General features: G+C 37.3%; 1 protein-coding gene across 1 annotated transcript; it reads left to right on the plus strand.

Annotated features, from left to right (window-relative positions):
• Positions 1 to 1,759: 1,759 nt before the first annotated feature.
• Positions 1,760 to 15,984, plus strand: LOC140227182 (developmentally-regulated GTP-binding protein 1). Its single transcript, XM_072307611.1, has 11 exons — positions 1,760 to 1,846; positions 2,820 to 2,943; positions 3,428 to 3,472; positions 4,783 to 4,913; positions 5,828 to 5,897; positions 6,813 to 6,912; positions 7,542 to 7,694; positions 8,207 to 8,309; positions 10,309 to 10,421; positions 11,697 to 11,819; positions 15,885 to 15,984. Exons 1-11 carry the CDS (start codon positions 1,808 to 1,810, stop codon positions 15,982 to 15,984), a joined length of 1,101 nt encoding a protein of 366 aa, XP_072163712.1. The 5' UTR covers positions 1,760 to 1,807.
• Positions 15,985 to 20,135: the final 4,151 nt, after the last annotated feature.

Below are 20,135 nucleotides of genomic sequence, written 5' to 3' on the forward strand. Positions count from 1 at the left end.
ACATGGGCCTTTTCATTTTTTGTTTGTCCCGCCGTTAGAGTAGTGTTGGTTGTGGGGTTGTTGTTTTTTTTTTATACCCCTTATAAAGAAGATGAGGATACCAGTTTCCAAGACGACATAGGCCTACGCACCATTTTTATTAGCCCGACCATGCATAGGCCGTGCTAAGCACGACAGCGACAGGGTTGTGTATACATGTAGTTACATTTTATGTTCTCTTAACTACTTCATTTTCAATCTTCATTGTCTATTTGGAAATTAATTTTGTTTGAAGTCTTACACATAAACACTATATAAACATTATTCAGAAATGTAATCACAAAATTAATCACAGGACATGAATTATAAACTACAACTAATTTAGACTTATAAATGTATACAACACAATTATTAAAAATCCAACATCCCATGGCACTTACGCTCGGAGAGATCAGTGACCATTGCCGTGTTTGCACTGACAAGTATAAGCCGATGTAGGCCTCGTGGTTCTGGAAAAACTACCAAAACATATACATCATCATGCATTCGTCAAATGCAGAAAGATCCTGGTGATTTAGAATGTTAGGAGAAAAATCGGACAAATATGATCTACATTTTCAAGAAAGGCACATATTCAGTGTTTAGTGGTAAAACAATATGGCAAATTGTTTTCCATGCCTTCTGGAGGAACTAAAAGTGCTCCATCGGTGACCTAAAATGCGTCCTGTTTGTGCTAGTTATTTTTATTCAACGTAATACCCAGAATTTTATCTTCGCATCAATTTAATTATAGAATATGTGGTTTTTTTTGTTATATATCACGTATTATATAGGCCTAGGCCTAGATCCAAGATGCTATTATAGAGGGCACGTACACAGATTATATCTTTTCTGCACCAATATGCAGTTTTCCTCAAACTTGCATTTTCATGAATCGGCATATAATCATAGTTCTAAACGTGCCCTCTAGTGTTGTTGTTATTGTTGTTGTTGTTTTAGATTAAATGGAGATCTGCCTTGGTGGGCAATATGCCTATGCTTCAAAAAAAAAATAATGAAAATAATGATTATGCCCATGTACACTTGTGATTTTCTTGTTTTTTGTATAGGATATGATTATTTTTTTATAATTCATATACATATTATACGTATTATATATGCATTTATTAACCTATTACTTTTCAGTTTAACGTGTCCTTAAAATAGTTACGCACGCATTCAGATACCATCCCATTAACAGTGTTTGACCCATTATTGTACATGTAGTTGCCGTCGGCTAGTTTTAGCCACAGAACTTTAGCACATTCTTCTAATGATTTCACTTTGTTTTTGTAAATTGATAGGGCTACAATGGGTTGTTGGTTTGAACTTTACTTACATGTCGCGGAACAATGAATAGCCGTTAGAAATGTTTGTTGTTTGTTTGTTTGTTTGATTGATTGTTTTAACTGAACAAAAATGTGTATCATGAATGAATACTAGCTGATCCCCAGGTAGGAATGCTGCTTGTTTTGTTTTGGGTCGTTTTGTTTTTATAGTGCTGCTACATCCCCCCCCCCCCCCCCACCCTACGGCTCCAGGCTGAGACCAGAGATGGTCTCAGCCTGGATGGATGGATCTCTTGCGCCACCTGAAGGTCATCGGATCATCGGATCCTCCACGCCTGGTCGCGAATACTGACACATACCATGCACGGCGCACACCGCGCGCACCATCCCAAGCGCCCGCCCGCGATCAGTAATCTCATTCATTCGAGTGATTCCTTGCTACGTATTGCTGGTCCTGATTTTCCACATTTTAACGACTTCTGCTGTTCTGAATATCAGAAATGGGCATCTTAGAAAGGATTGCAGAAATAGAGGCAGAGGTAAGCCCAACTGGTCAACAATATTGGTGATTTCATTTGACAGCGACTGAAGTCTTGATGCATTGATGACGGGACCCGTGTATCGGCCATGCATGCGTTGTTATGTCCCATATACTTACTTTTGTGTGACTCAATCATAGACTATTAAAGTGCAGTGAAAATACGCGTCCGAATTTTACGAATTTCATATAATTAGATTGTCCAAAAACCTAAATTACACTCTTGGGTATATAATGTAATATTTGAAAAAGTGAGTAAGGAGTCCAGATTGTAAATTAACTGTTACCAATTCATGCAGTCGATTCATTGATGATCATCATTGATGATAATCACTCAACAGGCTCAATCAGGTGCCACTTGCACTGCCCAGTGCAGTGGCAGTAGATCTACGACTCGCGAGTAGGCCTACAACTAGCCATTTTGCTAATTAATGATATCAAACATAGCAATTTTCCTCTGTCTCAAATGCAAGAAAATCATGCAAAATACAGCTCAGATAGCCAATAGCAGCAGGGAGTATGTTCAACCCTAGAGCTTCAAGGACCGCTCGCTCGCTCGTACATAGTCATTACACATTTTCTACAATTTCTGTAATCGTGGTAATTAATACTTCACACATTCTAGAGCTTGCAACATGCTCAAATTGTGTGCTGTTTGCTGGAGTCATGTGCTGTTTATCAACATGATTTTCTTTTTTCCATCAAGACCTTGACATTCAAGTGATTTTTTTTTTGCATTATTTACTTTATATATTTAATGATTTTTTTTTTTTTTTTGGGGGGGGGGGGGCAAGTAAAATTCCTGTTCGGCCAAGTGTTTTGAAACAATTTGAAAATCTGCTTGCCCCACTGGGCAAGTGATAAAAAAGGTTATGTACAGTGTAGCACCCTGCTAACATGTCCTTATGTTCTCTCTTTTTTTTCCTCTCTCTCTTCCTCCCTTCCTCTTCTTTCTCTGTCTGTCATATTCATAGATGGCCAGGACACAGAAGAACAAGGCTACCAGCGGCCATCTTGGCATGCTGAAAGCCAAGCTGGCTAAACTGCGTCGGGAACTTATTTCTCCAAAAGGAGGTGGTGGTGGAGGTACTGGAGAAGGTATGTACATAGTAAATTGAGGACATATCTCAGATATTTCTTCTCTATTTTGTTCATGATTATACATGTTGTTGATATTGATGTTATTATTGCAATTATTTTTTGAAGGTGTTTTTGTTGTGATTGTCGTTATCATCATTATATACCACACCATTCTTACGCTCATGAATGTAAGCCACATGACAGTTTGTATTATCATGGGTAGCAGAACTAGTTATCAAAGAGAAAAGTACTGGCAGAAGCAATAACAATCATAACATAAATTTGTATGACTATCATTGTGAGCTATGTATGTATTATACCTTGACTGAGACTTTGTGACAGATTGAATGGACTTAATTTATTGAAACCTCTTGCAAACAAGGCTAGAAAATAGGGATCGGGGAGAGAGAAAAAAAATGAATTGTACCCTTCTTCAAATGATGAAAAAAAAAAAAAAACAACTAATTGACTGTCTTAATGCATTTGTCTCGTACCATCACAGGATTCGATGTCGCAAAGACAGGTGATGCTAGAATTGGCTTTGTTGGTGAGTTCATGGCTGCAAAATTTAGTAGGACTATCTAAAACGGTGTACATTTTTATGTGCTGGCTAGCTGGCATATCTAGACAGATTTATCTTAGACTTAACATACGGGTAGCACTTGATGTCTAATGACTGAGTGGTGTGAGCAAGCATCTGGAGTTTCGTTTTTGTAGTATGGGCTAATATTGTTACTTTCATTTATTCAGTTAACTTTAAAGGAAACCAAAACCCAAAGAGAAATGTGGATTGAGTGAAAGCAGCAACATTAGTAGAACAAATCAGTGAAAGTGAGGAATATCGGACAATCAATGCAGAAGTTATCAATTTGTAAAGTTTTGGTGTTGGAACGGCTGGATGAGGAGACTACTAGAGGTTATGTGTGGACAAACATATAAAGAAAATTTAAAGAAAATTCAACATGCTTTCACTTTTCTAGCATAATGAAAGAGCACTTGACTAACCGCTTTCAGAAAGCAGGGTGAATAACTACTACCCTTTAGCATATATATCTCAGTATCAAGTTGATGGAATGTGTGATTTTCATGAAAAATGAATTTTTGTGGAATTCCCTTTATGCTTCCACTCAATCCACATTTCTCTTTGGGCTTTGGTTTCCTTTAATACATCCAGGCTCAGAGTGAATGATATGGATCTGTAGAATGCAATACAGTTGAACCTCTCGTATCCGGACAAGTCGGGACCGGGGCTCATCCGGATAAGGGATTTGGCCGGATACGGGAGACTCAATGCTTTATACATGTACATATACATACACATGTACTGATGTAGCCCATTGTAGTACCACATGTAGTAATGTGTATACTGCAACCTTTTCGTTGTTACATTTGGGGATGTTTCGGGATGTTGAAATGTCTGAAGGTAGGCAATTTGGAAGGAAATTTGATGCAATGTATGTTTCATATTGAAAGTAATATGTAATTCATGTGTGTTTGGGTAGGAGTTCTCAAGGAGTTGGGAATCCCCCTTTCTTCCCGTAATTATTTTTAAAAAAAATCACGGCGAGATTGCGTCCGGATAATAGAGAGATCCGGATAAAGGGAGGCCGGATAATAGAGGTTCAACTGTATATGATTTTCCATTCATACATTTGTTGTTGTTTCAAGTACAAGTGTGAAGCAAGTGAATTCCTTCATCAATTTCAGTCTTGTCCCAAATCCAATCTTTAACACAGTCAGCCTGTGTGCAAACCATTTATAATAGTATATTTATTCAAATACCATTAACATAAGTACAGTTGTAATATTTATTCAAATACCATTAATATATAGTAATAGTAATATTTTCCTCTCTAGGTTTCCCATCAGTCGGCAAGTCCACTCTTCTCAGCAATCTGGCGGGTGTGTACTCCGAGGTGGCAGCGTACGAGTTCACGACGCTGACCACAGTACCTGGAGTGATTCGGTACAAGGGGGCAAAGATCCAGGTATGTCCGGGATGGCACCGGAAGATGTGTCTATCAGAGAGCCAGAACAAGCAGGCAATCACAACAGTATGTGTGATTTTAGCCTGCAGGGGAAATAAGATCTTGTTGATTGTATGCATGTGCTATCTTTTCTTGAAAGAGACTATACTTGGTGCACGATTGAACCATGGCAATGGGACCCTTGACACTATAATTACCAGTGGCAGGTTATTTTCATTTATTTTGGTTCTGAGTGGTTTAAATAATAAGATTTTAGAGATATCGAACTAGGGTCATTGTCATTCTCCAAAGTTGTTGTGTATTTGTTACATAATCATTTGATAACATTTTACCATTTGTTGAGCTTGTTTTAGTTATGTTTTGTAATATTAGCATCCATGAAGGGAGTTACTGAAATTTACTGACTCTTTCATTGAAGCACGAAGTATGTGACAGTTTTCAGAATATAGCAAAAGTTTGGATCAAAGTATTTCAGTGGTGACTTCATCAGTGGTATATTACATAACTTACTTCTATTGCAAATTTGCTACCAGTCAGCTAAAAGCAGCCACAACAAGACTTAATGTGTACTATATATCTTCAACAATGTTCACTTATCTGTAGCAGTTAATGCAATACACACAACTGTTCTTCCATATTTTGTTCCCTGTCTGTTCTATTGTTCCTTTTATTGTTAGAATATGCTCATGAATTGGTATGAACATATCTTTCTCTCTCTTTCTTGTTTCCTATTTTTTCTGTGAGTCAATAGCTCATCAGCATCTCATTATGCATCTTATTAACATATATGTCTTTCTATCTCTCTCTCATTTTAATCGACCCTTTATCTATCTATCTATCTATTTATCTATCTATCTGTCTATCTATCTATTTGTCTATCTATTTTCCTACTCTCTTATTTTCCTTGGTTACAGCTGCTCGATCTGCCGGGTATCATCGAGGGGGCCAAAGATGGCAAGGGAAGAGGAAGACAAGTCATAGCAGGTGAGTAGTGGAGAAGGACAGGTGGTGTCTTGGGATGAAGGTGTTCCATCCTTCACATATTGATATCAAGTGTCCATTTCATGAAGGCATCTGCCATGATTGAATGTTGTTTTTATTGCATTCACCATGGTGATGACTCAAATATTCACTTCTGATTGGTTGCTGCATGGTTGCTTTCACAGAAACTGCAAATGTTGCAACATTACGCATTAGTTGGTAGCTTTTTGAAATGGTGCCCTGATTCTGATCTTTGAAAAGATAAAAACAAGCAAAACAAAAACAAAACAAATGTGGAGGGACGTCCTGTGTAGTTCATGAGGTTAATGCTTCATCATGATTTACAAGTCAGAAGGAAAATCAAGAAACCATTGTTGCTAAACTTTGTACATCCTGTGTGTTAATCAAATGAAAGAAGGCATAAATTAAAGTGCAGTGAGAGATAAGGGGCAAGTGTTAAAAACCATCTTTGTACATCCTTTGTTATCATGTGAAAGAAGGCATCATTTATTTAAAAACAGTGATAGGTTAGGAACAATGATGTTGTACAGACAACGATGTTTTGAGAACAAAGGTGTGACATTCAATAAATGATAGTTATCCCCCTTGCATAAGATACTTATTGAGGCTGTAAATCACATAGAAATGTCAAATTGTATTTAAACATACTTGGAAAGTGTACGAGTGTTGATTTAGATGTTGTCCATTCATCTGTTATAGATATGGTGAAATTCAATAAACTAAATGCAGATACAAACAAAGATAATTTAATATCCATCTAACAAAGAGATTTCATGTAGTTTAGAATATGACATTGTCTATGCACAATAACGTTTTATTGACCTGCCATAGCCTTGTAAACTTATATGACAGTATAATCATATCTCTGTGTTTTTACTTCTGCGCTTTTTCACGCAGTTGCAAGAACGTGCAGCTTGATCCTGATAGTTCTCGACGTCCTCAAACCACTGAAGCATAAAAAGTTAATAGAGCATGAATTGGAAGGATTCGGCATTAGGTAAGTATCGCGTGGTTACAGAAATCTGAGTTGTATATATGCAGTATAAGGAAAACACCTGCCAAAACTCTGATGGCATGAGACTTCAATGTGTGTTTGTTTGTATCCTACATTTGTAATAACTCTTACTTCCTAGGTCATGACAGCATCTAGTGATAATTCATTGCATACAAGTGGGTCACTACCTTTGAATGTTAACCCTTGGACTTCAACAGATTTTGTTTAGTGTCTTGGTCATTAACTACCATTCCTTTTCACTTCTTGTCAATATTCTTTTAGACATTGATTGTAAAGTGTACTTTTTGTTGAATCTTTTCATAATTTCATGAGTGTTTAAATCATTGAACGAGAGCCACAGCCACGTAATATAGTGCACATATCATCGGTTGAGGATGATAAGAGCGTAAAGTTGCCACTAAATCCATAGTGCACAAGACACCTTGACGCCCTTGTCATTCTCACCCGACAATACCACAAGCTCTTTACATTAGTAATAGGATAGATGTAAAAGTGCTTACCTTCAAGATTTGGAAGTTCCACTCTGACTACTACCCTATGCAGTATGCTACAATATTTTTTTAACCATGCTGTGCCCTCCCACTCACCCCCCCCCCCCCCCTTCCTCCAAGGTTGAACAAGAAGCCCCCAAATATCGGCTACAAGAAGAAAGACAAGGGCGGCATCAATCTGACATCCACCTGCCCCCAGTCCTCCCTGGACCTGGACACAGTGAAGACCATCCTGTCTGAGTATAAGATCCACAATGCCGACATCACACTGAGGTAGGGGCATCCTTGATAGTGCAGCATGTCATTAGGAGAATTATCCCAGTCCCCATTTCGTAAAAGATGTCCGGATAGCAACTCTTGCTAGAAAATTGAGTAGACTTCTAATATACATGTAGTCTCCATAAATACTGATTGGTGATTGGTCATAATGCCATGATGCAACTGATGTAGCAAGGTTGAAATGATTTTATCATGAGCAGTGATGTGACATCAGATAATGTAGTTCCAGGATTTGACTAGTTGCTGATGAAGCTAGAATGAAATGATATGCCATTGTGTAGACCATATATCACAAATGCTGCCTTGTCTACTGTAGTGATGTAACATTTAACAGTCCCTTGGGAGTTATGTATCCCCCCCCCCCCAAAAAAAAAAAAAAAAAAGATTGAATAGAGTCTCTTGGGGAAAATATTACTTCTATGGGATTAAACGTCTTTATATTACATCTGTAATAATGCAATATCTGTATAACGTCGCACATTAATTTGTTGTTGCCATTGTGGCAGGAGTGACGCCTCGGCAGACGACCTCATCGATGTGATCGAGGGCAACCGCATTTACATCCCATGCATCTACGTCCTGAACAAGATCGACCAGATTTCCATCGAGGTACGTGAAGTTCTTCAAATTCAAGAAATTCTTCCATCGAGATATTTTTCTTTGCAATTGATTGACAATTGCCCTATTTCGGACATAAATATGTACGTATGCCCATGATTTCTTTTATCATGGCTACGACTAAAACACTGATCAATTCAGTGCTTATTTACGTCGATGTAGGGCAATTCGTCGTTCAGTTGCTACGTGAAATGCATTGCAATCATCTTTCCTGAGGCAGAAAGTCATTTACTCTTGGCTACTGCTTGATAAGGATGGGTCTCCTGGACCTCCGTATGTACACTTTGTCAGCATTCTGATAAAGTGGTCAATTGAAATGATCCCGTTTTCACACAGGATTTCATTATGTCACTCATCACTTTAGGAGAGATTATTCTCTAATGTAGCCAGATTGTAAAACACAATACAGGGAAACTCTGTCATATCAAGTTCTCAGTGACTGCCGATTTTACCTCATTATAATTGGTACCTCATTATAAACATTCACCATAAGCAGGCTTATTATAACATGGTTTTCCCATATGTAATATTTTTTTTTTCTGCAAGAAGCTTTAGATATGTTTATTTCAGAGCAGCCCAGGCTGCCTCTTGATCATTTCCTGATGGGCATGTGGCGTGGTAGAGTGGGAGGTAATGCCATAGATTTGATGGCATCATGATTCTGATGATTGAGGTTTCACAACTTAAAGGACAAGTTCACCTTCATTAACATAAGGATTGAGAGAATGCAGCAATATTAGTAGAACACATCAGTGAAAGTTTGAGGAAAATTGGACAATCGATGCAAAAGTTATGAATTTTTAAAACTTTTGTGTTGGAACCGGTGGATGAGGAGACTACTAAGGCTCGTGATGTCATATGAGTACAACAGTATAAAAAAAATGTAAACAAAATTCAACATATTTTCACTTTTTTCGCATAATAAAAGAGCACTTGACTTGCCTCTTTCTAAAGGCAATGGGAATAATATTACCCATAACATATGTCAGTAACAAGTCAAGGGAATGTGTACTTTTTTCAAAAGATGAAATTTTGTGAAATTCTCTATATTTTCCTTATATTGTTGTATGCATGTGACATCATACACTGCAGTAGTCTTCTCATCCAGCGGTGACTGCACAAAAAAAAAAAAAAATCATAACTTTTGAACGGATTGTCTGATTTTCCTCAAACTTTCAATGATGTGTTCTACTAATATTGCTACATTCTCTCAATCCTTATGTTAATGAAGGTGAACTTGTCCTTTAAGATACTTTGTGCAAGATAACATCTGAGAACTGAGTTTAACAGATTTGCAGTCACCATGAAATAATTGAACACTGGAGTGTTATGATGTATGTAGCTCCTCTACAGTGTGCCCCCCCCCCCCCAAAAAAAAAAAAAAAATGGAGTTTTGCATTGATAACTTCCAATATGACTAAACTGTCTGAATGCCATTACAGGGTCTAAAAATCTTACCTATATTTTACAGAAAACCCCATTCAATGTGGTTAAGTGGTCACAGAGAGATGTGAATCTTTGTGAAGGATGTTATGGATGTGATTCTTCCAAGTTTTGCACTTGGATGCTCTTGGAGCTGCATATCAATGTGTGAACACAATAGACAGAACTTGGAGGGAAGGGATTCCTGAGATGTTCTACAAAAATCCTCATTTCTCTTTGACCACTGAAGCAGATCTGACGGGGTTTTCTGCAAGACCTCGGTAACAAGTTATAGATTCATAACTTGAAATTGTATTTGGATTGATTCACTGTTTTTAAATTTATCATTGCAGAGGGACCTGCTGTAATCTCTTTTCTTTTTTTTCTTTTTTTTCTTTTTTTGCGGGGGGGACATATGGTTTTGCTGTCAATTTCTAGTGGCGAAATTATGAACCAATCATCTTTACAAAAATTCACTTGTCTACTGAATACTCTTACCTGTGGGGTAAAAAAATCAAAAGGTAAACTGACTGTCCTCTCTGTTCTTTCTGTATTCCACTCTGTACAGGAGCTTGACATCATCTACAAGATCCCCCACTGCGTGCCCATCTCGGCCCACCATAAGTGGAACTTTGACGACCTGCTGGAGAAGATCTGGGCCTACCTTGACCTCATCAGGATGTGAGTCGAGTTCTTTCCCCCACGATTTTATGTCATATGAATATCTGTGAATGATACTCTAAAAGTGGACATTTCTGCAGTGTTTAAATTTTCGCGCATTTTGCGCAACTAGAAACTAGCACAAAAATAAAAGCATGCGAATATTCTTGCTTGCCATATGTTCCCGTTCTTAGTATCTTGATTCTGCGGAATTAAAAACACGCAAAACTCTTCTGACTGGGTCAAGCACGTAAAATTAGTCGCGCGAAAATATCTATAGCTCGTACTTTTGCAGTAATCTCTATCTTACATGATTATTTATCATCTCATCTTTTATGCATAAAGTATAATGTAGATGGAGCCACTCGAGTTTATGATAGCTATAATGATAGTCCATGACAGGGCAGTGTGGTAATAGATTCAGGTTGGCAGGAATTTATGATCCCTATTATTTTACAGGCTTGTATATCTGCCCATGTGGTCTAATGCAGACCCAGGAATATGTTATTAATGTATGCATTCTGACAAGATCTTCCCAGCCACCCACAGATGTAAACAGGGCCTACAAATATTGCCACTTGATACCTCACTTATTGCCAATAAGATCTGATATGATAATGATCAATCTTCGCTGACAATAAGTTGATGAGACCTATGTGCCAACAGGTGAAGAAAGCACACCTGTTTACTATATACACCATATAAGGTATATTTTGTGATTTTTTCATTTGCACAAATTGGTGGAGTTGGATGCTCTTCGCAAATTGTAGAACTTGAGAAAATATTATTAAACACTAATCCCAATGTGACAGCAACGTGCTCTCATATATGTACATTTCTTTGAGCAGTGCTGTACTCCACAAGTGTGAATTTAACCACTCGCCAAATTATTGCCACTTCATGCAAAATTAAACTTGCTAAATCCATGCAGTATACAGTGTATGTCGATCTGGAAGCAGAGCACAGAAAATGTTAAAGGTATAGTTTACTTTTGGGAGCACTGATTTAAAAAATATAGGGAGATATCACAATTTTTTCTCAATAAACCGTAATTGTAGACAGTTTAGTCTAGATTTTTTTTTTTTTTTTTTATTATAACTACATTGTACTTGTTAACATTTTGTATATGTAACAATACTTAACAATAATTATAGGTACTGATTCAAATTTTTACACTGGTTGTTTCTATCCCTAACTCATATTTTACAATTATTTTGAAGCACTAAAGCTGAGTGTTTGTTTCATCTGCAAATAGTAAACAATACCTTTAATTGCTTTTACCCCATCCATGCCCAGATACACCAAACCCAAGGGACAGCTGCCGGACTACGAGGCCCCCATCGTGCTTAAGAGTGATGCCTGCTCAGTAGAGGACTTTTGTAACAACCTGCACAAAGCCATCCTGAAGGAACTCAAATAGTGAGTGTGACACAAGAGAGAGAGAGAGAGAGACATTGAGATGTGATTGGGGGACATAGTGATAGAAAGCTAGGTAGATAGATAGATAGATAGATAGATAGAAATATCGATACATTTATATATGGGTAGGGAATAAAGTACAAGGACAAGTGATAAATAGATAAATAGATAGAGATAGATAGATAGATAGATAGATAGATAGATAGATAGATAGATAAATAGATAGATAGATAAATAGATAGATAGATATATAGATAGATGTAGATAGATAGATATGCATTGATAAAGGTAGGGGACAAAATGAAGGGACAAAGACAGATAGATAAAAATATAGATATGTGTAGATATGAATAGGCACCAAAGTGGAGGGACGAAGTGATAGACAGATGAATAGAGGGATACAAATGAATGTCCAGGAAGCAGATCACTCGTCTTGACAGCATAGCTTTGCTGCAGTGTTTGGCATAGATAGATAGATAGATGAGTGTTTGGCGTAAGCCTTGAAATCTCAGCTCTCCTCTAGAAGATAATCATTCTGATATACGCCTGTACTTGAAGCAACTATCAGTTGAAGTCCCTTAAAGGGTGTGTACAGTTCTGGTCGAGGTGAGGATTTAGCTTTTAACGTTTTGCGAGATATTCAGAAACCACTCTATGAGATGTCAAAGAGCATGCAGTTCTAAGAGGTATCAAAAGTTTATTCGATGAAAATCGGTTTTGAAATGGCTGAGATATCCAAAAACAAGGTGAAACAAAGAGATCCTAATAAAGTTGTGGCATGTCGCCTTTTATTATTAGCACCTTTTTGGATATCTCGACCATTTGAAAACCAATTTTCATCAAACAAACCTTGAATCCTTCTTAAAACAACGTGCTCTTTCATATTTCATAAGAGGCTTTTCATTATCTCACTTAGGAATGTTCAAAACATGAATCCCCACCTCAACCAGTACTGTGCAGTCCCTTTAAAGACCTGGTTGCGTTGGGACTCCATAGAGTAGGAAGACTGACCAGGTTCAGATATATTTGATAATCCCTGTCATGAAATATGTACAGTTTTATCACCGAGTACACACACAGCTGAACAATCTCAAGTGAAGGTGACCCTTACCAAGGAGCGTATGCTTTGATGCACACATTCGCTGACCACCGCAATTTGTGGATTTCGAATGTACCGTGGTTAGCGGCAAATTAATTCGGTCAACCGTGAATCCCCACGCAATTAAGTCTTTGAAATGTATTCAGAATTTATTTATTCAAATACATTATATCACTTTAGTCATACAGTCAAACCTGTCTATAGCATGCACTCCAGGGAGGTGAAAACAGTGGCCATTGTAGACAGGTGGCCGCTATAGACGGGGTCATTAACATGGCCTTTCTCCTGGGGGAAATTGTGTTTAGTGATCGCATACGGCAGATGGCCGCTGTAGACGGTGGTCACTATAGACAGGTTTGGCTGTATCTCTTACAACTGTGAGGTGGAGGTAGGCTCAGTGTGTCCTTTAAAGAGGAAATCCAGTCCAAAAATAAGTTAGTCTACTAAAAGAGTAAAATCTTACGAGTTCAACTGTAAAAGTTTGACTGAAATCGAATGAAAAATGAGGAAGTTAAGACATTTTTAAGTTTTGCTAATTTCTGCAAAACAGTACAGTGTACAGTGGATATGAATATGCAAATGAATGAGCTGACCATGTCATAACCTCAAAATTTCCATTGATCATGTACAAAAAAATGATAAAAATTCAATGTTTCTGTCATGAAAGTCTGAAACATTACGTTATGCCGGGTTGAATAACTTCAGAATAGTGATCAGTTAGATATATCAGGATTTAAGCCTTGGGCATAATTGCATTTGAATGAAAAACTGGAAATTTCACAATTGTATGTACAAACTACAATGTATATGGCAAGTTGTTAGGGAATGACATACTCACTTGGCCATTTGCATATTCATATTGACCATTCAAGAACTGTTTCCTCACAAATTAGCAAAACTTCAAAATGTCATAACCTGCTTATTTTTCATCCGATTTCAATTTTACCGTTGAACTCATAATATTTTACTCTTTCCTATTAGACTAACTTATATTTGGACTGGATTTCCCCTTTAATAGATTTCTTGTCAGCTGACTGAACAGGAAATATTGTGGGTAGGGATCTAATCTTTGGTAGTTGTTCTTACCGATGTTGAAAGATATTTGCGGTTGCAATGATAGTACAATATCCGAGAGGAAAAAACAGGAAATCTTTATCAGATTGGCATACTATGAGACACTTCCCCACTGCACACTTCCATAAAAACTCTGGTTTCATGCCAAAAATACAGTCCATGTCAAAACATGCGGTCAAACCAAATCATGTTGATCTGGATGTGGTTATTGAAATGCAGTGTTCTCTTCTGTTTGTTTGTTTTTTTTTTTTCCTCTGGTATTCATAATCCAGCGAGATACTTATGTGTTCTTTTCTCTAGATTTGTGGTTATTATGCAACAATGTAACATTGGGTACATGATATGTAAGGAAATGGCTATGATTTATCATCAACTTGTTTCTCACCCAAGAAGAAGTATCAGAACTATGTTGTACTTTGCAGAAATTGTGCAGACTTTCTTGTAAGGGCTATATTACTATGGTTTCTAAGAGCCAGCAATATGTGTGGAAGCATGCGTGTATGCCATTTGTTAGTTTCTTACATACATGTAGTATCTGCTGTGAAATATGCTGCTTTATTATCATTGAAGAGAAGATGAATTCTTAAGTGTCAAAATCGTAGAATGACCTTTCACTGAAGGAAATGGCAATTGAATATATTACAGTGCAACTTATTCACCTGGAAGCAAAGTTTTGGTGTTTTTTATGTGTTTGCCATGTTTCTTTATAATTTCATTTGCTTTTTTTTTTTTGGTCTCTTTTTGTTGTCCCCGCCGAACGAGTTCGAGCAGGGGACTATGAAACGGGCTCCTTACGTGTGTGTGTCCGTGTGTCCGTCCGTCCGTCCGTGTGTCCGTCCGTGTGTCCGTGTGTGCGTCCGTGTGTGATCAAAATCTTCAATTTGCTACTTCTCTGTCATTTATGAGCCAATTTTGATTCTGTTTGCTTTATATGATAGCACTACATGGGAGCTTTGAAACTTGTACACAGAATTTCAGTCGTGACCTTTGACCTTGACCTTTGACCTATATTGTACATTTTGCTACAAAATGCTACTCCTTCGCCATTTCTAACCCGATTTCGATTCCGTTTGCTTTATGTGATGGCACTAGGTGAGGGCTTCAAAACTTCTACACAGAATTTTGACCTTTGACTTCTTTGACCTTTGACCTTGATTTTTTTACCTATATTGTACATTTTGCTACAAAATGCTACTCCTTCGCCATTTCTAACCCGATTTCGATTCCGTTTGCTTTATGTGATAGCACTAGGTGAGGGCTTCAAAACTTCTACACAGAATTTTGACCTTTGACTTCTTTGACCTTTGACCTTGATTTTTGACCTATATTGTACATGTTGCTACGAAATGCTACTCCTTCGCCATTTTTAACCCGATTTCGATTCCGTTTGCTTTATATGATGGCACTAGTTGAGGGCTTCAAAACTTCTACACAGAATTTTGACCTTTGACTTCTTTGACCTTTGACCTTGATTTTTGACCTATATTGTGCATTTTGCTACAGAATGCTACTCCTTCGCCATTTCTAACCCGATTTCGATTCCATTTGCTTTATGTGATAGCACTAGGTGAGGGCTTCAAAACTTCTACACAGAATTTTGACCTTTGTCTTCTTTGACCTTTGACCTTGATTTTTGACCTATTTTGTACGTTGGCTACAAAATGCTACTCCTTCGCCATTTCTAACCCAATTTCGATTCCGTTTGCTTTATGTGATAGCACTAGGTGAGGGCTTCAAAACTTCTACACAGAATTTTGACCTTTGACTTCTTTGACCTTTGACCTTGATTTTTTACCTATATTGCACATTTTGTTACAAAATGCTACTTCCGGCGGGGACATATGTTACGCACCGCGTAATTTCTACTTTTCCTTGTCTTATTTCTGTCACAGTGCTCTTGTTTGGGGGTCATCTGTGAAACACAATCCCCAGAAAGTTGGCCGAGAACATTTACTGAGGGACGAAGATGTGATCCAGATTGTAAAAAAGTAAGTGTAGCACATGTTGGAATTGTATATCATCTCTGGGGTGACAAGACCTTGTATCTCGATTCCTGAATCGGCATTTATCGAAAAACCTCCTAACTCAATTTTGAATATATAAACGAGACTGATTTGAGTTTTGATATGGAACAGTCATTAGTGTAATCCAAAGAGAATGTTACTACATTATTTGATGTCAACATTGGTGTTGTTTTGCCAAAAAATGTGAAAATGAACAAGTTTTTTTTTTTTGCTCCTCTGAAAATTCATAATTTTGAGATATGTGCTGTCACAGCAGGGACGATAAAGAGTCAGAATGCTGAGAAATTTGAAACTGTGGTTTTGAATTAAGCATGATACTGTGTCGGCTTGAAATGACCCATTATGTTCAAATGCCAAATCTTCTGCACTCTCAACTGCATGGATATGCATACTTTGTCAATAGTATGTGATCCTAACCCAGTTTTATTCTTTAAAAATGTGTGTATTCTCTGTAAATGTGTGTATACATATCTTTATTATTCCTTACAATTATTCTTATGTGCCTCAAATGTTTGTGATTTGTCAAGTTTTAGTACCAAGAAAAATTATAGTCAGACTCAGAAAATGTATGTCATTTTTAAAGACATTAGAGGGAGGAGGGGGGATCTTACCTAAAAGGAGTTTTTAACCATTATACAGGGAAGATTCTGTACAGTATTCCATCTTCTAAACAGACACTGGATTGTAGAATTTTGCTATTGCCAGTATCACATGATAACATTCTTCTGATATGATTTATGGCTTCTTTTGACTTAGAAATGATTTATTTGCTGAGTTGAGGGAAAATTATGAGGTGTAGGACAGCAGGACGGTATCAGCTGACACCTTGTGTGTGAAGGTGCATGAACTTTGTGATGGTATAATCAGGTGACATAATATGACTACTCCCAGCCAGTTGGTACTGTGTTTCCACATTGTACAATGTTTCAGTGTGTTTGCATTTTCTACAGGTGTTGGTTTAAAGGGGTGGTAAAGTTTTGGTTGAAACCTGGCTTAAGGTTTCTAACCGTTTTTTGTTTTTTAAAAATGAGAAATTGAGAAACCTCTTATGAAATATGAAAGGGCATACAATTCTAAGGATCTCAAAGCTTTTTGATGAAAATTGGTTTTGAAGTGGCTGAGATATCCAAAACAAGGTGATCCTAATGAAATGTGGGACCCACCTTGAAAAGGATTGCTTTCTTTCACTTTGTTTTTGGATATCTCAGCCATTTTAAAACCGATTTTCATCAAAAAGGCTTTGAATTCCTCTTAGAGTTGTTTGCTCTTCATATTTCATATGAGGCTTCTCATTATCTCAAAAAAAAAAAAATGTTTGAAACCTGAAGTCCTATCCCAATCAAATCTATATCGTCCCTTTAATGCTGTTGGATTTTTTTTTTTTTATTATTATTTGCTTTATGTTTCCATTAAACTTGGTCTTCTTCTGATCAATATGTAGTTGTTGTTTTTTTTTTTCTCTCTCTTTTTAACCATACAGGATATGAGCACAAGTCATGAGCACTTACAGACAAGCTTCCTCAAAGAAACAAGGAATCAACACGATCGTGCTGCCCTATCAGCATTGGGGTCAACATCCAGACAATAGCAGTTCATAATTAGAATTTTATTGATATTGGCTTGTGTGGGATGGAACATACATTGTACATAGTTATCCATCCAAAGTGTTTGAAATGATGACAAGGAATTTGAGAACTCTCCAAAATGTTATTTCATACGCTCAGGATGAAACGTTATGTAGACTCGCCAAGAACAAAAGTCATTATCCGTCGTATTTATATGGGTTAGTCAAAGTACTGGGAGTAACAGGCCATATGTGCTACTCAAATTTTCTGTAGCAGACATTTGTTGCAGCATCCAGTGTGCACACATTTGGCTACCTACACACAACTTGTAGTGTGCACAGCATCATTGTCTTTGTGCCTTCTGTGCGCAGCGCGTACCCAAATTGCCAGCCATAGTCGCATTTTCTGCTGCTTACACCGTTTGTCATTTTGTTTACACAAAAATGTTCACCCAGGGGAAATCATGCCCAGGAATATTCTACCTATGGGGAAACATTACAAAATGTATGCTAACATGTGATGACAAACTGAATGTTTATCATATCACTGTGTGATATTTGACTAACCAGTGTAGTACAATAAAATGGCTCTACTGTTTCCGCCCCACACAAGTATGGTGACATATTCTGTAGTAAGACTTTGTGTGCGAGAAATTCAAATCGATGGCATGATAAGAGTATGAACAATATCCGTGGTCCTGCCATGTCTTCTGCTGCCTGAAAAAAACTGTCGGTTATGATCGCTTTGTTTATTCTTGTTGACACGGGGAATTGTCTGATAGCAATTCTATTGTGAATAAAATTACCTTCTAATCCTTACAATGGGTAATGGGTAGAGTTTTACAAGGGATTCTCTGTACAAACTCATAGCCATGGCAGGTTAAAGGCCATCTTTACTTTCTTTCATTGCATGAATTTCTTGACGAGGGAGTTTTTCTTTTGTTTGTTTTCAGGGTGTCTTTGTCAAATCGAACGGTATTAAATCATTTACGTTGTTCAAATTATTAGCTAAATGTGGAGGTACATGTTGTGCTGGTTTGAAATCATTTAGCATTATATCCTGTACTTCTGCGTGGACAAAGGGATTAGGTGCAAAGGTACACACTAGGTGCTGTGAACACATCCAAAGAAAGTTCAAAGAAATTGTACAAATTCAAAGAAATTCATCTGAATAGAATCAGAAATGAATGCTTTCTTTGATACAGAAACCATCAGTCTGTCAGATGGATATCTGTGAATTACATGGCAAAATGGTGACTTTGGCACTTCTTTCACACTGAATTATAACATGAAGAAGTATGTTGTTCAATGCAGATTTCCATGTGAAAAATCCAAAGCCTTCTCTTACAGAGAATCAGATATGTTGTCATTGAAGTGTAAAGTCATTGCTTATAACTTCTCAGGCAGTAAAACATAGGGAAACCTTGTATATAGAAGACCTGATACTGTAACAGTAACCTCATTGTTTCAGATTTCTCACTATATGAGGGTATGAAAACAAAGAAGTGTCCACCTGCTCACATCCTGAAGGCAATGATGTCACTGCTGCACCTTTCCTGCAGTGCCTCTGTGAATGGTTTCCTTCCCCATGTGAGCAAACCTTGCATGTTTGTGAAGTGTGTACGTGGTTTGGTGTGGATTGAACAGAATGCAACAAAGGAGTAATGTATACATAGTACATTGTAAGAATGCTTGAACATCTGGAGAAATCAGTTTGTTGTGTTCAGTAGGCAATATAAGCCATCATAACCATCATAGACACATTTTTGTATCCAATGGATATTTGTGCTGATGAAAAACATTAAAAAAAGAAGAATTTGGAGGTAAATTCATATCTATCTGTCACTGCAGTTAGTTGATAAAATGTGGCGAAGAAAGTCGGTTCTATCTCTAGTGTGTCATCATTGTGGAGTTAGAGAGAATTTCTTTCCCCCCCCCCCCCCCCCCAATTTGGCATTATTTTTGCTCATGTGATTCAGAATAGGAAAGAAACTTATTATTTGTTGCCATGGAAATGAATATGTCGTAATCCCCTGATCAAATCTGGCAATCTGTCACATGAAGTTTCTGTATTCAAAAGATTTCAGTGTGTCAATATCCCAACTTCTCTGCCTCTAGAAAGAAAGAAAACAAAACACATGTATTATGACAGTCTCTTTGAGATCAGATGTAAAACAAAATAAACACACTTAGTAAAAATTTTCTGAAACTTCTTTTTCTGATTTTTTTTTTTCCACAGAAATAAGTTAAAGGAGACCTCCGGATGATTTTCAGATTTTTACATTTGAACAAGTATAAATTAGTTATACTAAGGACAGAGTTTCAGAATTTGTGATAATTGGGAAGAAGAATAAGGATATTTTCAAAATTTAGCTCAAATTGCAATGAACAAGGATGATGACATAGCAGAGTCACCATAAGAATGCATGAGTTGGGGCTCAAGGAAGCAGAACAAAAGAAGAAGGCATGCATAGATTATACACAGGTGAACTCGCAAGCAAGCAGTATTGTAATGGAATTACACTGCTACATTTCTGAAATATGTGAACCTCCTA

The sequence above is a fragment of the Diadema setosum genome, chromosome 4 (genome assembly GCF_964275005.1).
Source record: "Diadema setosum chromosome 4, eeDiaSeto1, whole genome shotgun sequence".
In the NCBI taxonomy this organism is placed as follows: Eukaryota; Metazoa; Echinodermata; class Echinoidea; order Diadematoida; family Diadematidae; genus Diadema; species Diadema setosum.

Coding starts and splice junctions, on each gene's coding strand:
- LOC140227182 (XM_072307611.1), top strand. CDS start 1,808: ATGGGCATCTTAGAAAGGATTGCAGAAATAGAGGCAGAG. Junction 6,913..7,541: donor TTGGAAGGATTCGGCATTAG/GTAAGTATCGCG, acceptor CCTTCCTCCAAG/GTTGAACAAGAAGCCCCCAA. Junction 10,422..11,696: donor TACCTTGACCTCATCAGGAT/GTGAGTCGAGTT, acceptor ATCCATGCCCAG/ATACACCAAACCCAAGGGAC.